Genomic DNA, 17464 nt, shown 5'->3' with positions numbered 1-17464 from the left:
TTTCCAAAAGTTTTCAGAGTTCTCTTACATTTTCCTCATTAGCACTCTATGGAAGTTAGGAGAACATAGGAAGGGAAATATGCTTACATTGTCATAATGTAATAATGTAATAATAAGCTTTCTTAACTGTCCACTGTCCACTACTAGCCACAGACAGGACACACAAATCTTTGCACTGACCTAGCATAGATTGTTTTAATGTTGCATTTTATTTTTCACAAACAGAAAACATTTATATTTTTGCTGCTGGAAATTGCATTAAGATCATATTTTCGCAAAGTTTGATCTGAAATAAGTCAATTAAAAAGATAAAAATATCACAACCAATTAGTAAAATAGGGTTATTTTTTAATCAAGGAATAATCAGGTAACATTTTGTACAACGTTTAGAATAGACTGTTCTTGCAGACAGGATAACGCCTGTTTTCAGGGCAAAGAAATGCCACGATATAGAACCTCACTGACAGTTTTGATTCCATTTATGTACCAGGACAAAGCAAAGGAGCCTTCTGGTTCTCTATCCCTATAACTATATAGTAAATTGTGTAAATTGGCAGAGTGCTCAACTGTTATGTAAAAATATAAATAAATAGTAATTTGTTATTCTTTTGTATGCATTAAAGCACTTAGAATCAGGAATCACAAACAAAAGTATATGATTTGATAACATTTATCCTAGATGACATCCAGGTTCTACATCACCTCATTTCCAACTGCATGGTGATTAACAGAGTCAAAACTACTAAAGCAGTCATGAGTATAAAGACATGGAATTCAATATTGGTTTTTAAAACGACCTTAAGAATTTACAAAGTTGATACTTATTCAAAAATAATAAGTAGGGTGCAAAAGAGTTTTATTAGCTTTGGCAAAATCTGTGGGGGTATTCTGCTTGAATCATGTTACTCCAAGTTCATTAAACAATTATCTCTCTTACTTTATTTATTTTGTCTGATAATGCTCATAGGAAGCTTTGACTTTTTATAGACAAAACAAAATTGAAACCAGACACAGTCAATATATCCTATGGGTTCATCTCCTGTCAGACAATTCACTGAATAAAGAAGATAATAATTCAGTGTTTCACAGCAGCAGTGTCTTCCCAGAAGCCATAAAGAATATTCAGCTCCTTTTGCCTTAGCTGAGAATGTGGAATGGATTTTGTTTAAGAAGATAATTTCTAAGAAGGTCAGTATACTTCTTCATTTCTGTCATTTTGAATTATTCATTGCATTATTTGAAATAGAGATGTGGTCTATAGAAATGACTTAAATTTCCTCAGAGAACAAATGTGTTAAATAATGTTAACTTAAAATGGGAAAATAATGCTAAATATTGAGAATTATTTCTCTGAAATACTAACAAATACTTGGTGGCAAGTTTTAAAAATATGTTTAGATTGAAGCCAGAGGTACTTTTTCCAAAGACTAAAACAAAGCCTAAGTTATTGTCAGTTTAGAAAAAGAATTAAATGTTTGCATAGTAATTCTGAGTTTGAAAAGTGTGCCTCAAAATCTTGTTCCTATCCTGCAGCAATTCAGGCTGTTGCACTTCATTCTAGACCAAATATATTAGTGAACATAAAGAAGTTAGGTTCACTTTTTCCTGTTTTCTTCTCAAACACACACAGCATCAGTAGTAGCAGACTTTCTGATGAAGAATCATCAGAGTGACAGAATCCATGTTAAGGTGCAAACCTTACACAAACGTTACCTCTGGCTAGGCAATGCACCCCAAACAGCTGTTTCCTACAGGGACCCATATAAAACAATAAGTGCATCTTCCTCAGGCCTGGATTTCAATTTAACTTCCTTACTGTTTACCTGAAAACAGGAGAGTATTTCCTACTGCGACAAATTACATTGAGGCCTTCTCTCCCAAACCACCTTCTTCACTCTAGGACAAATGGATCCTGGGAATATACAGACACTTAATGTGGCTCCTAGTAAGTGCATCCCAGGGAGGTGGGTATGTTTTGAAGAAAAGAAAACTCAATTTTTGTTTTCTAAGAAAGGTGAACAGGGAGCTTAAGAGAACTTTCTGGTTTGTCCTTTGCAAAGAAATAAATTGTATGGTTTAGGGCTAAAAATGCAAAATTAAAAAGAATCTAAAAAAAAGTACTTTTGTGTCACTTCAGGCAAAAAAAAAAAGAACTTTTGGAGGTAGGACTTAATTCTCTTTTCTTTTCAAAAGACACCGATTCATCCCAAATAGCGAAGATGCACATCACTAGGAGCATAGATGCTACAGGAAAGACCAACAGCCAAACCATCTGTATGTGAGTTTGAACAGGAACTTCAATCTCAGCCCCATAATCTGTCTAAATACCCCGACCATCAGATTTATGGGTTTCTGTTTTCTCTCTTGCTTGGGCTCAGATGCTACATCAAATAGCTGAACAAGAATAGAAGATGACTGACACCAGAGTCAAAGAGTTAGAATGCTGATTTGACAGAGCCCCAAAGTGATGGGCTGCTCCAGTGAGTCACAAATGGAACAGATCAGGCAGGAGATGCTCTTCCCTGAAGAGGAAGCATTTTCATGATGAAAGGACACAACTTTCATTTGGGAGGACCTCTGCTACAATTCTACTGAATGGTCAAATCATTAATTTAAAAAAAACACCTCTCAAAATCTCATCTGGCTCTTGTAAAATAGCATTTCCATCTTTTGGTTAGAAAGTTTCTTTAACAACTTTAGTCTTTCTCATGGTGCTGTGCTACAGGCTGTTAGTGTAATTAAACTGAATAGTGATATCATTATGTAAAATTTATTAAATCTTACATGTAAGGAATACCTTACATGGTTATATTAACAGCCTTTGGAAGACCACATGAGTCTTATCAGTATACATTAATGGTGTTAGATTGAAGCACCGGTGGCAGAGTGGGCACAAGTATATAGCCATGTGTCAACACAACACTTGAAACTAATGTTATCCAGTAATGTTTCTGTAGGGAAGACTGTGCTGAGTATAACACATTTAAAACACAACTGTGCTCCAACACAAAATTGTGTTTAATTTTACATCCAAAAATATTCCCTGAAATAAAGAAAATGCTTCCTTGTGTAGTAACATCTTCTCTGGTGCCCAATCTAGTGATCCAGAGCCCTCTGAAACAAATATTGTTTCATTCTTTCTCCCTTAGATCATACTGTTGAAATGCACACTGTAGCCTTGGTCAGGACCAGAATAGTTTCATGAGCATGTTTTCATAAAACTAAATACGGTCTCTTACCACTTTGATATCATGTCTACCTCCATCGGACATGCTGGATTTAGACCTCAGGAGAAGCAAAGAACATGCTGGCTCTTTTTATAACTCTGATGAAAGTGACAATTAGCTGAGTAACAGTTGCAGTCAAAAGTGACTTTAAACTACTGTGACATCTCATTCTTTACCGCAAGTCTCTATGAAAGGCGTTATTCACACAATATCTTAATACACATTCCAGTCAACAAAAATAATTTCCTTATATCTAAATCACTTGGTAGATGTTTGAAAGAAACAAATGACGTCCATGTCATCTATCCCAGTCCTTGAAGTAAATTATTTTTTTCAAATGTAAGCAACTTATGACTTTGAAGTGTACGATCATAAGAAATGTATTTGTGACTAAAGGTTACAAAATTATTCCTGTCTGAAGTGTGCCTTTTTTATCCCCTTGTACTTATAACTCACTCTTATAAGCTTATTCAATCAACATAATAATTCAGCACCACCACCACTCCCAACCTGCCTCATTTGTTTACAGTCCAGAAGCAACATGCCTTCTGCCTTTTCCAAGGACATGCATTCCCTAGTTCTTGCCTTTCTCACAGGTCCATCCTGTCCTCAGACACTTAATTTTTTCAGGAAGGATCATGCTGATATTTCAAGGCACTTTATAAAATTCTTCATGCTACTGGCAGGGAAAGAATGTGAAGCCATTATGGGCTTCACCCATATGTTACGAGCCTGTGTTCACCACGGGCCATGGCCCTGTTCAATGTGCTAGTACAGGTATGGCCTAGGAGCTGAGAGGAAGGAACTCAGTCAAATAGGTCAGGATCCCTATCCACTGGATGCCTCCTGAGCAAAACAAGGAAACACAAAAATTCTCACTGGAAGGAAGACATAGGTTCTTATTATAAAATCCAATTAACTAATTATCAGGAGCACCTGTATATCTTTGCCCTTGGGGTGATCCTTCATAGCCAAACAAATTGGGGCTAATAACAATCAAGATGAAAATTTATGTCTATAAGAGATCAGTCAACAATCACATTTCTAAGGTTTATGTATCTGACCACATGTACATTAAGTGCAATATTTTGTTGCTTTGCTTACATTTCTTTGGGTTACTGTTTGTGACCAAAAAATAGATGACTTGAACATAGCTCAAGCCAAAATCAATGGAGGAAATCTCTTGCTGTCATAAAAACAAAGGCCTGTTGGTAGCTAGGAATCTCTAGCTAGTATATGTATGTACATTTTTTACATGACAATAAAGGTTTCCTAATTTTAAATTCCCATCAAAATTACAAATCATTATCTGAAAAGCTGATGAGTTTTAATTCATGTAAACTACAGCAGCATTTTTCTAAATCTCACTAACAGAAATTAAGTGAAGTTAGTTCCAACAGTCATTTCAGTACTTGACATCCCGTGATCCTGGGGAGCTTCATCATATGCTTTTAACTCCCAGCAAGCTCTTTCCTTTAGTGTAAAGGGAAAAAATTAGCATGAACAAGGATCCAAAAAAATGAACTTTTGACAAACTCATTTAATGTGGAATAGTCGCAGAAAGAGCAGTTACCATCTTCAGAGCTGTTCAATAGTATTTGAGTTCTCTTTTAAAGAACACGGGAATACGGCAAATGTATCAATGATATCAGACTACTGTGAATGCAAGAAGTGTGAATATTTTGTGGCCATATCAAAGTCTAACAGCTTAAATACTTATAATCCAGACAAGGATTATTCAGAATTGCTAGGTTTAACACCAAGAATTATGAAAGATATTTTTTCCACAACATAATAATTCAAATTATGAACAAATTCATTTTTTTCTGTCAAGGACATTCTCCTGAGCCAAGCCATATGGTTTATGTAATTTTTGTTTAAAAAAAGCACATCTGAAGTTGTTTTCCTCTAAAATAGGGGAACAAGAATCATGAAGCTTACACAAACAATTTAAAACTGTGCCTTGTGCATGGCTTTTTATGCAGGCAGCCTCTCACTTGAAAAAGAAAATGATGTATATAATAATCCAACGTGACTGGAAGGGGTTGGAGCTCTGTCTGTAGGTGTTTGATCCTTCAAATATTTGGAGAGCAAAAAGAATCTGGACAACCTTTGTAAATGGACAAAACTGCTTCAGAGAAATATCCACCATCAGTCAATGTTCCAAAAGGGAACAGTACCACAGCTTGAGTTTTTGCCTTTTTGCTCAGGGTCAAACACAATGCTAATTGTGCTAAGAACCTATTCTGAAAAAGAAAAAATATGGAAGTTAGGATTGCTACTGAAGCAGTATCAAACAAAAAAAGTCAGAGTTTAGAGACAGGAAAGGTGGGCAGAAAGAATGATGATAAAACTGACAACTGGAACTGAAACTTTCACATGAAAAATTAAAGTAAGATGAAGACCATAAAAGGAATTAGGAGACAACCTTCTAACCAGGAGCTGGACACTTTGCAAATAAAAATTAAGCATACGTATCATCTGGAAGTTTTCAGAATGAACTGAAAGATGGTATTAAGAAATAAAATCTTTGTTGGAACAGTAGCTCTGTTATGAATAATTCAGGTAGGTCTAGATGCCCAAATACACAACTGCAGTCTGTAGGACTTGCAAGGACTGGTAAGGTGAAAACATGAGGTGACCAGCAACCTGATTGTCACAAACTAGAAGGTCTTCCAGGAAATGAGTGGGACCTACGTCAAAACTAAAGCTTACTCAGAGGTGAACTGTAGGAAGTATACCAAAAAGAGTCAAAACGTCATGCCTAGAAAGAAATCAAAGTCTGACGAGGTGTTCAGCTGTCTTGTGGGTGAGCAGAAGATACGGATCACCAGACTTGTTATACGAGTTATAATTTACTGAAGCTCAGAGGAAAGTCAGATTATTCAAGATAACGTAATGTAAATGTCCACTAGAATTGCATCCAGAAATGTTTCCTGAGAAAGTTCTTGTAACCACCTCCATGGTCCCGCTCTCAGTGTGCTGCAGAATTTAAGCCGCGGAAAAGCATAAATTATCCTGCTCTGGCATCATACTGTATTGGCACTATGGAGCTAGCTATCAATATAACCTGACAGCTTTAAGGAGAAAAGAAAAAGAAGAAACCCCAACAGGAATGGAAGTGGTTTTATAGATGTGCTTTTCAGGCATACACAAGTGCTAGTGATGAGTTAAGTTGGCAGCAGACTTGTTTTAAGCACTGAACTGGTGTTGCACTTTTACATGTTAATCAGGAACATGAGATTAAGGGGGCGTGGAATTTACTGCTGCACTTCATTCTTGCCTCAAAGAACTAAAAGGAAAACCAGCTGCAGGTCAGGAAGATAGGAGGTGGTTGATATAAAACTTAGATGTTCAGCTGTGAGTCTAATATGTACAAGTGATCCTAATCTAGCTCATGACATTATGAATGATTAAAAAATTGATAGCTTGCTTTCATGAGAGGAAGGAAAAAAATAATACTGTAGCAATTAAAGCATGCACTACAATTAAATCCTGACATGCAGGAAAAAAACCTGGCTAAGAAAAGGATTGTTGTGGCCTGGCCAAGGCACATAATTTCAAATACCTATTGAGAGTCTTTCTCCAATGACAGAAAGCAAGAAAATAATTTTAAAGGTCTGAGGAAGCCCCCAATAGACTTGACCCCCAAGAAGCCCCCCTAGGAAACTGATAGTGAATGTTGGTCTATTGAGTGTGGAATAACTTCTGTGAAATTCATGGGAATTATTAAACCAGACATTCTAAAAGGCTAGAGAATAGGGAATCCAATACTCCATCACCTAATTTGGCAAAAATGGAGACAGTGACTAGGAAAGGTGCATTCATCCAAGAATTGAAAAGCTGGAATTTGAGCAAGAAGTCTTGATAGCCAAGTTAGCACATGAGCTAATAATTTGCTTGGATTTGATTATCGCTAATGACTGTCTAATAAATGCCAGAAACTATGTCTTAGAAAGTAACTTCGTAGAAACCCCCCTTCTAAAAGTGACTCAGGTTTGCAGATGGTAAGCAATAGTCTTTAAAATATATTCTCCTTCTAGATGTCAAAATTCTAATACTGTTTTACATGCCATCCTCAGGCAAGAAAATATGAAAAATGTTTGAAACCTGCTTCAGGGTCATCTTAGCTACTGGTGTTAAAGAAATTATTTGTTGCTCCACTTCTAATTTTTCTGATAATCAACAAATAGTATAATGGACAATCCATTGCAAAATGTGAAAGAACTGATGGGAGAGATCATAGAATCATAGAATCATTAAGGTTAGAAAAGACGTCTAGGACCATCAAGTCCAACTGTCAACCCAACACTACCATGTCTCCTAAACCATGTCCCGAAGTGCCACGTCTACATGTTTTTTGAACACCTCCAGGGATGGTGAGTCCACCATCTCTTGGGCCATCTCAGTTTGAATGTACAAAACTGAGATGGCCCAAGATATTTCATAGCCAGAAATGAGTTCTTAAAAGCAAAGGCACAAATTACACTGCACGGCACAGGATTAATAACAAAACTGAACAATACTGGTAAGCACATGTGCCACTGAGGAGGAAGATGGCATAACCAACCTTGCATAACAATAACTTTGCGTAAGAGGTTTTGTATTTGTTACCTATTGTTTTAGGTACAAAAGAAAGTGTAACTATATTTTCCAGAGTGGAGATTGGACCAACGGAAATGGAGCCAAAAGAACAAGGAGAAAAAGTTAGTACAACTCTTACTGTAGTATCTGTGGCAATTTATGTATGGATGGAATTGTATATTTCCTACTTTCAAAATATTTATGGCTACTTTATCTCTCTCTCAGCCTGTTTCCTGTGTTGGTACCTGGAAAACATATAGAACAGGAATTGAAGTACTTCCATGTATACTGAATCAAAGACAATGATTGCCTCAAAGTTTGTCTGCAGGGTGAGTTGGTACCAGGTGACTCCTGTAACACAGCAGTGCTGTCACTCAGCTTTGCAGAGAGTACTCCATGTGCACCCTTTCCAAGGTACCTGCTGTAAGGAACTCAGCTTAAAGTCAGAGAAAATGTTCAGTGGCCTCCTAAAACTGAAAGAGCCAATAACTTGTGAGGGCACTAGCAGTACCACTGGTTGGTGGCCTGAGCTGACATATGTTAAGTTCAACCACTCCAAGTAAAACCAAGTACCATTGTGTTCCCCACCACACTACTCCGTTTCCACTGGAAGAAACACAAAGGAAAGAGAGAGATGGGTGGATGTGGTCCCATACACACTGTGCACCCTCTCTGAAGAATGAGGGAATTAAGTTAATGGTGTCCTTGCCTTGAAGTTCAGGCACTGTCACATATTCCACTAATCCACAGAGCATCCACCAGCCTCTATCATCCAACATTTGGTCATGTAATATAATCACAGAAGGGGGCCTAAGCTAGTTACTTCGGTGAAATGGTTCACAGAAGCAGAGACAAACCTAAATCACATCTTTTCTTTTAATTTACTTATAGGATAGCTACCAGTAAAAGTCCCAAACAGATGCTTTATATTTGGTAGAAGTAAATGATCTCTTAGAATACTACGGCATTGCTAAAGGGAAGCAAAATTAATTCAGACTGCTTGAACTAGACAAAACCAAAGTAATCTAATCCTGAACAGGCTTACACTGTTGTAAAGGAAAATTTGAGGACAATGTTTGACTAAGTGAAGGCATATATATGAAAAAAGGCCACATGGGAAAACTTTAAAAAGAAGGGCTGTTTTTATTAAATGGTCTAAGAAAAAGCACAGGAGAGAAAAACTGAATAAATCTCAATAATTCATATGGTATGTATAAATTTAAGAGCCCCATGTGCAGAGAATTAGTTAGGTTACACATATAAATTCTAATTTCCTCATAAGTAGAACTGGTAGAATCTTCAATTTTTGGTTTCCCCAAAATAAATTAATGTTTTATATTTTATTTGATTCTGAACCAAAATGGAGCAAAACAGTTTTCAAGTTTCCTGCTAAATTAAAACTTTATGAATTCTATAAAAACTTCCAATTTTTTGAATTCATTGAAAAATATCTATTTGTCATTTTAATATTATTTTTATTTCATGCATATTATGAAACAGATTACATCCTCTGGTTATCCAAAGTAACAGAGGTCTGACCCAAATAGTTAGGTTTTACTCCTATAATTTATATTTTACAGTAATATAAAAATATTAAACAAAAATCCATAAAATCCAAAATGACATTTTTATTCAATAACCTGATATTGCATTTACTTCTTAAATGGTAAATTCTATAACATAACTTTTTCCCATAGAATTTTTTACTGAACTGAACTTGCTTTTATTTTTAAGTATTTTAAATGCTCTCTTCATTTAGTGCTTTTTGAAAACGGTTGGAAAAAAAAGATTTCCTCTTCCTGGCTGATAACACAGTTCTGAAAACTTCACTGGGAATGTCACTGAAACCCAAGCCAGTCCTCAGGGACTCAGAGAAAGGAGCTCCATCAGAAAGTTTGATCAGGCAGAGAATGAAAAAACTCAGAAGTTATTTAGATTGGAGTAATATTTTTTTGAGTTGGCAAAGGGAGAATAGTCTGCTGAAGTAATGTCATCTGTAATTTAGTAAGTTATTTATTTTCTTTTAATCCTATTCAAAGTATCAACATTTCCAGTACCTTGGCTTGATTGACAGAGTAATTGTATGACTTGGGATCAACCCCAGTAAAACTTTTCATTCCTATCTGAAATGCTCCAAGTTCTGAAGGAGTTCCCCTCAGCTGAAATCATCCATGCATTAGGAACATCATCACATGCCTATCACCCTTTCATGTAAAAGCAAGTCAAAACTTCAGAGGGACAGACAGCAACATTCTTTAGTGCATATGCCTCAGCCTGACTCATACAGCAACTGATCTCAAAGAAACCCTAAGTCATGGGAAATAATACTCAACTAATTGAGTAAAAAGGGTATTACGATTTTAGAAAGTAACAGACATGACAAAAGGTAGCTCATAAAAGACTGCAGGACTATACCACATCACTATAGGTAGAACTATTTGCTTAAGATAATAAGAAGTACTATCTGAAATCTAAAACTTCTATGGATGGTACAGCTATTCCACATTTTCACCATACCATTTTGTATTCTTTCCAGCTTTTCTGAAAATCCAGACTCCCATCTTCTCGGTGCTGTATAACCGTCCATCCTCCTCCAGCAATTTCCATATTGCAAAAGACCTATGCAGTAAAAAAAAAATATTGAAAAACAATAAAACAAACTTGCACTGGAATCCTCTCATCTTAGGGGGAAAAATGTTTTTGAATAACAGAACTAAGGAAGCCTGTTTGTCGATGGATTCATGCCCTATGCCCTCAATGATATCCTCAATTGCTTGATTGCAACCGGAGTTCTTTTACATTCAGTGTAATTCTCCCAGCAAAGTCTCCTGTTCTTTCAGCACATTAGCCAAGAACATCTGCCCATCATCCCCCTCTGCATCCTCAGCTTTCCTCTTCACATTCCCTCCATTCTCATTCTCCCTCCTATTTTCTCTGCAGTGTCCCTGAAATCACTCTATTCCTCTTAACAAACAAGCATCTCTCTCAGTGATAATAATGTTTTCTATAGCTTTTAGCAGAGTGCCATTCTGCCTAAGAAAGAACCTTCAGGAATTCTTACAGAAAATACCCATTCAAGTAGTCCAAAATGTAGCACAGATTAGATTATTCTGTTTTTCTCTGTGTTGTAATGTTTTACCTACAGTGTGCCAGGCAGTGTCCCAAAACAGAAACAGTTGATCTCAGTCTAAGCTGCCTTAAGTTGACATAGGAAATAGTCAGGAACAGGCTCCAGAGCAGAGGTCTGTGGGACAGGCTCAGAAGTTAAGACCTATACTGAACATGTAAGATCATATCCTGCCATCATTGCACTAATAAAATTCTAACTTAGATACTGTGATTCTGCATATTAAGGATAATCTAACAATTTGACAATTTTGCTGAAGCTTGATCCTAGGATATTGTGTCAGCTGAAATCTGTTAACAATCTTAAATAATCCATATAATAATCAAAATTGATATTTAATTTTCAGTCATTTTTCATTCTTCTTCCATTATCCTTTCAAAAATGTAGAATATAATTTATTAAAAAATGCAAATACTGCTTATCCATTCACATTTCTTGGTATGTTGCAAGTGATAGTATTAGTTTTTATTCTTATTTTTGTATGACACTTGATTTTAAGATCCAACTAAGTTTCTCAGTGCTACTTAGTCAAGGAAATTTTCCTGATTTTCATTCTTGTGTACTCATCCATGCCATATTGGCACTGCAACTATCCTAAATTTCATTTATCTGTACTCTTGAATAGTTATATCCTTCTTTCTAAGTTAGATGTCAATATGTAAGAAGGGTGAAGAGGTGGTACCCATCGGCTTAGCTTCTGGCATTCACATCAACAAGACCAAATCCATTCAGCACTGGTCGGTAATTTAAAGCTTTAAGTTGCTTTGTCAAATTTAAGGTTACTATGCAATTCAGTTAAATAAAAATTCATCCTTCAGTTAACTAGAGAACTATATTCCACCCTCAGGCAAATCAATTCCATCTCTTTCCTACTCATAAGCATTGTCATAGTAATCCTGTGCAAGTGCTTTTGTTTTAATTTGCTCCAGGCATGCTGAGTGAAGTCCCTGTGTAGGTACAGGAAGGAAACAGAATACTGAACAGTGCAAACATGTGAACTTGATCTAGGGTAACCACAAGAAACCCACAATTTGCTAGACAAACATTTTGGCCCTATTCTTCTTTCAGGGAAGACACTGTGAGTCAAAACATTTATCTACAGGATTTAATTTCTTTAGTCTGATTTACAGTGAGAATTTCTAAATGATGGATTTGCTTTCTTTATATTTCAAGCTCCCATTAATCCACTGCCAATTTTTAAAGCATTAAATCCTCAACTGTATTAAGACTACTCATTTTAAAGACATGCACAAACAAATGATGGACTTTTCATATTAAAATATAATAAAATGCCTATAAAAAGACTTTTATGTTTTCTGAATAACATCGCAAATTAAAAGAGAAAACTGCACAGTGAAAAAAATATTTACAGCAGCACATTATTCACTAGCCATCATTGTGTGGTCTGGCAATTTCCATGGTGGTAGACACAAACACCTGCCGTATTAACAGGAGTGCCAAGCTTATTATAGATGTTCATTGTGCATAGCTCTAGCCAACAAATGTCCTGGACTGGCTTCTGTCCCAGACAAGGTCAAGGCACTCAGCCATTAAACACCTTTTAACATGTTCTGATATTTAACCCTCTACCAGAAGATAAAAGCATGAAGAAAAGTGACTTTGAATTTGCATGCATCTTTGGATTCTGAGTTCATTGTCAATAAAATAACCTGATTTAGATTAAAAGAGTATCCAAAGCATTGCACTCTTGACCGTCCTTAAATGCATGGGTAAAAATACTCAAATTATTATAAACTTCATAATAATCTTTTAGAGATTAGCCCAATTTTAAAGTAAACAAAAAGAGAGGGATTACCACATACTGCATTTTAAGTGCATGTGCACTAAGACATCACAAGTCTACATTGTTGGCATGAAGCAACAAGCTCAAGACCAGCCATTTGAGATTCAGGGAACGTGTATCTCCTATGCAGAAACCAAGCCTGAAGGTAATGACAGTCTGCACAGTATATGAGGTTAGCATATATTTAATGGGTTAAAATTCTGGCAGATGTGCTCGGACACACCATCGACACCGATTTGGTAGGCAGTCCACAGGCAGAATGTAGAGGGAAGGAGTGAAAGCTCACTTGGTGGCAATTGCTTTTGCACAGCAATAAAGGCCCAGATATATAGACCCTACTAGCAATTAATAACATTACTCTTTCAGTGCAGTGCACCCAGAAGTTGGTAGAAGTCATGCCTGTAAGGACATTAGAGGAAACAGTCAGAGAGTCCAATACATTGATCCAAGGGGAAATACAGAGGTTCTGTGTGTGCTCAGACCAGTCCACCTGGCCTACTTCAGCTCCTCAAGGTGACATGGTTCCTTCAGCTCCAAAACGGTGACAACCTCACTCCCACTGCTCCTTTGCTCATCAGCAGCCTCTGCTTCCCCGTAGCTTACCCCACCTCGGCAGGAGACTGAGAGGACTCTTCTTGCCTTTGCTCTCGCTATGGCCTAGGGACAATCATTTGTCAATACCATCAGGCATTGCACAGGCACACAGACATCAAAATAAGGACTATCTTTTTCTCTTCCCATCACAAAAATACGGAATGGTATTAAGACCCTTTTAAACAGAAATTAATCACAAATTTTTAATGCAGGTTGGAAGACCAATGAACTAAAGAAATGAACTGTTGAAGCTAGGAACATGAAAGAAAAATTGCAATCTAAATTTGTAAGCATATAAAAATGAGGCATATAAATGGTATGGAGCTGTAAGCTCGGAGGATAATTTTCTGTGAATATGTGAAGGTAAAACCAGCAAAAAACTAGAATCAACAGTAACATTTGTATATGTGACAAAGGGATATTTTTTACTGAATGTCAGGATCCTAGTAAGTATCTCTTAGGAAATATAAAATGAAATGAAGGTATATTTTTGTATGACAAAGGGATATTTTTTATTGAATGTCAGGATTCTAGTAAGTATCTCTTAGGAAATATAAAGTGAAATATAAAGTGAAATGAAGGTGTATTTTGTGACCTGAAGTATAAAATTACTATAAATGAGACAGTTGCCAGTGGCTGCAACTATTACAGAAGGTAACAATATATTAGGCCTCTTTAGACATGTCAGAGTAGTGCATTGCATTGTGGTAATCCAGATAACTAAGCTGGCTTTAAGCAAGCAGATACGTCTCCATGGAGTACCTATCAGGATATTACCTTGGGTCCCAGAGCAATCTGTACCAGCGTGGTGCTACCCCTCGGCTAATTAGTTTTGGCACAGTGCTGCACTGATGTGATTTTGAAGCTATCTCAGCTGGAGTTAGTTCAGCTATCTCTGCACAGCACTACCACGCAGACTGCTAATACAACCTTAATGTCTGAAAAAAACAGCTGTTAAAGCAATCACACTCCTCACATGCCTGGGATCAGCTCTTGCTGTGTCATCGCTAGGGTAAGACAGAAACAGGTGGTAGCAGAAACACCCTCAACACTCTCTCCCCCCACCCCCCACTGCCCCTCCAATTTCCTTGCTAAAACAGGAAGCCTCCAGGAAAAAATAATGCAATATCAGCTGAGCTGTGCTGCACTGACTGATCATAGTGTCTGCAAACAAGGATATAGCAGAAACATAGGGTGGCTTCCATAGTGTCGCCGTCCTTGTATTACCAGTGAAATGGGTTTAAGGTAAATATACCAGAAGCATCAGTACCACAGTGCTTTCAGGTAACCATTGCTTTTCATTGCAACCCAGCTTCTGGGGATGGTTTATGAACTTTGATAAGGCTAATAAAAGCACTGGCAATTTGTAAATGCAATTTGGACTTTGATGTTACATCTCTGTTTTGAACAGCTTCTACAGAACTGATTTTATTGTTCTTGTCCTGTTCAGTAATGGTTAAAGGGGTCTATGTATTTTATGTCATGTCAATTATTTTTCCATTCACATTCACCAGAGTTATACTGATCTTTGCCTATAGCACTCTCTCACCCAGTTCTACTCATGGTTTAATAAGCTCTAATTCCTTAGTAAACTATAACATCTTGACATCTACAGGCTTCCAAAGGCCTCTAATAGAACCAAATTCAGTTTAGAAACAAGTTTTATGTGTCTTAATATCATTACAAAATTACTATAGACAATAACATCAGTAATATTTGTTATTGCCTTTTCCTGTTTGCTGGGTTAGCATTTTACTGCAGTAAGAATAAATTCTCCAGACACATGTGGTCCCCACCTGCCTCTTTGGCCCACTTTCTGGAGACCACTGTATTTTCCTCTCCCAGGTAATGAGGTCTTAGCCTTGTTGGGGGCTGCTCCCAACAGTGCCGAGTGAGAGGGACAGCCAGCATTACTCCACATCTAAATTAGGCTTAGGTTATTCTCTCATGTTCCTAGCTTCAACTGACTCAGGTACCTTAGCACCAAAAGCCTTCCAAAAAGTCAGTCTCCTTTACAGACTAATGTTTCATCAATTAAAAAAAAAAAAATCACAAAGGTCTTTTCTGAGAAGAACAGGATTATACATGCTTTGTTATGTTTCAAACAGTGATAATACTCAGCATGTTGTGGTTTTCACAGCCAAAAATACACTTCCCTGCTCCCTACAGGAGAAGCAGGATTTTTGTAGTTTTATCTTTAAAAACTACTCATTCTGCTATTTCTTTCCCTGTGCTACCAGATAATCTGCCTATCAGCTTCCTCATTTAGCACTTGACTAATACTCTTCTAAACTTTATCGCAGATTTATTTATAGTGATAGTCTGATTCAGCTGAACTTGCCAAGTGGGAGGAAGTGAGTCAACTATTGAATGTATGTTGGAACTTAGGAAGGATTCTCTATCAGCTAGAAAGAATAATGTCTGGAATAATACAGTTTATAATTTTCTTCACTCTCTTGTATTTTTTTCAAGACTGAATATAGCCCAGGTTGTTTCTACCACTGTAACATTTTGCAGAATGGGAACTTCAGTAAAGGCTCCAAATGATTCTTTAAGGCCAGAGCAATCTCATATTAAGAAATAAAAAAAATAAAACAAATATTTACTTTACCTTTTTAGGTTCTGACACATTGTTAATATAAATAGTGTAGACCCCACTTTTGTTAAAACCAGATTGGTATATGTCTGTACAGTCTCTGAAAGGCTTTTCTTCCTCCTTCTTTGCATTCTTTAGCAAAACTGCAAAACAAAAACAAACCCATGATAATATAAGTTACAGCAGCAATCTTAAGCATTTCTGTATCAGGGAATTCCACTTTTGTACACTGTATTCCTTTTAAACATACACAGTAATGACTGTGCTATGGTCCTTACACAGTTAGTGCATTTATTAAATTCTATTAAAGAACTAGCATGAAACTTTCAGACAGACGGCAGAGTAGGCACCAGCAGAAGTCATGATACAAAGAGCTAAGCAGAGCATCCTGTCTACCAAGAGGTGAACACAGCACATTCCTTCTGAGTCAAAGGTCTGTGCAGCTGCAGGTGCTGCCCTTGACTCAAGCTGTATCTGGGGGGTTGCCAAAGATTGCCCCAGAGATGAAAAATGGAGGTGGACAAGCTTGTTCAGTGTTGCTATCTGAGACAGATGTTCACCTAAGACAGCAACACAGAAACCAGGAAGGAAAGTGCTTGTGCCCTTCCTCCATGAGTCCTGCCTTTTGAGCAGCCTAAGAGCTTGGGGCAAGGGAGCTGTTCGCTTAAGTTAACGTTTCTACCAGATAATTATTTCATGATTTTCATATTTACATACATAAAAGTTGCTAGATACAATTATTGGAAAAAAAGAAAAATCAGTTCTACTGAAGTCCGTTGTTGAGAATCATGATTTATTGAATTTATTTTTGGCTCAGAACAGGAAAACTAATGTTAGAACACCAGTGCAGATCTTGATCCTGTATATTGCAGACAGACCACGTATATGAGACTATGCTGAAAAACCGGGAGGGTGAGATGTCTGAGGATCCCAATCTTGAACAACCAGGAGATTCGCTGCAGAAGGAGTAACGTCTGAGAGTGTTCCTTCACTTTCACAAACAAAAGTAGTGTGACCCCACACAATACTGAAGGATATGACTTCATTCCAACAACACATACTTTAAGCACATCAGTATTCCCATGGAAATCCATCAGTCTACTCAGATTCTTAAAGTTAAACATGTCCTTAAGTGCTGTGCAGGGCCCAGGCCAGCACTTCATTAATCCCTACAATAAGGAAACAATATTTAAGTCCTCCAGACACACTCAGCGCCTGGTGACAGACACATCTTTCTCATTTTTGGCTTGAAATTTTGAGTTATAGGTACAAAAGGGACTACGCCTTATTCACTCTCAATGAAATGGCCTGTGCTGCAATGCTGGTGCTTAATGACAACTGTGTGTAAAAAAGTGATGACCTTGCTCAGCATGTCTGGACTATCCAGGCCATAAGATGGTATGCAATAATGCCAAAGCTTGGTAGCTTGAAGTACTATCTCCCCTTTGAACACTTCAAAGCAGTATTATAAGATGGCAAATTCCTGCCGGATCAGTTGGCATTAATACCATTTCATAGATGCAGAAATTGAG

At 37.1% G+C, this 17464-nt stretch overlaps 1 protein-coding gene across 1 annotated transcript in view; it reads right to left on the bottom strand.

Moving 5' to 3' along the window:
* The window catches only part of ANGPT1 (angiopoietin 1), a 172880-nt gene that overhangs the window by 47562 nt on the left and 107854 nt on the right, over positions 1 to 17464 (bottom strand). Inside the window, exons 5-6 of the mRNA XM_064442236.1 lie at positions 15948 to 16075; positions 10329 to 10430 (exon numbers count right to left, since the gene is read on the bottom strand). Coding sequence (XP_064298306.1) covers positions 10329 to 10430; positions 15948 to 16075 — 230 coding nt within the window. The remainder of the gene's footprint in view (positions 1 to 10328; positions 10431 to 15947; positions 16076 to 17464) is intronic.

This window comes from Phalacrocorax carbo, chromosome 2 (genome assembly GCF_963921805.1).
Source record: "Phalacrocorax carbo chromosome 2, bPhaCar2.1, whole genome shotgun sequence".
In the NCBI taxonomy this organism is placed as follows: domain Eukaryota; kingdom Metazoa; phylum Chordata; class Aves; order Suliformes; family Phalacrocoracidae; genus Phalacrocorax; species Phalacrocorax carbo.
Note: the sequence above shows the minus strand (reverse complement) of the source record. Positions and strands in the feature narration are given on the sequence as shown.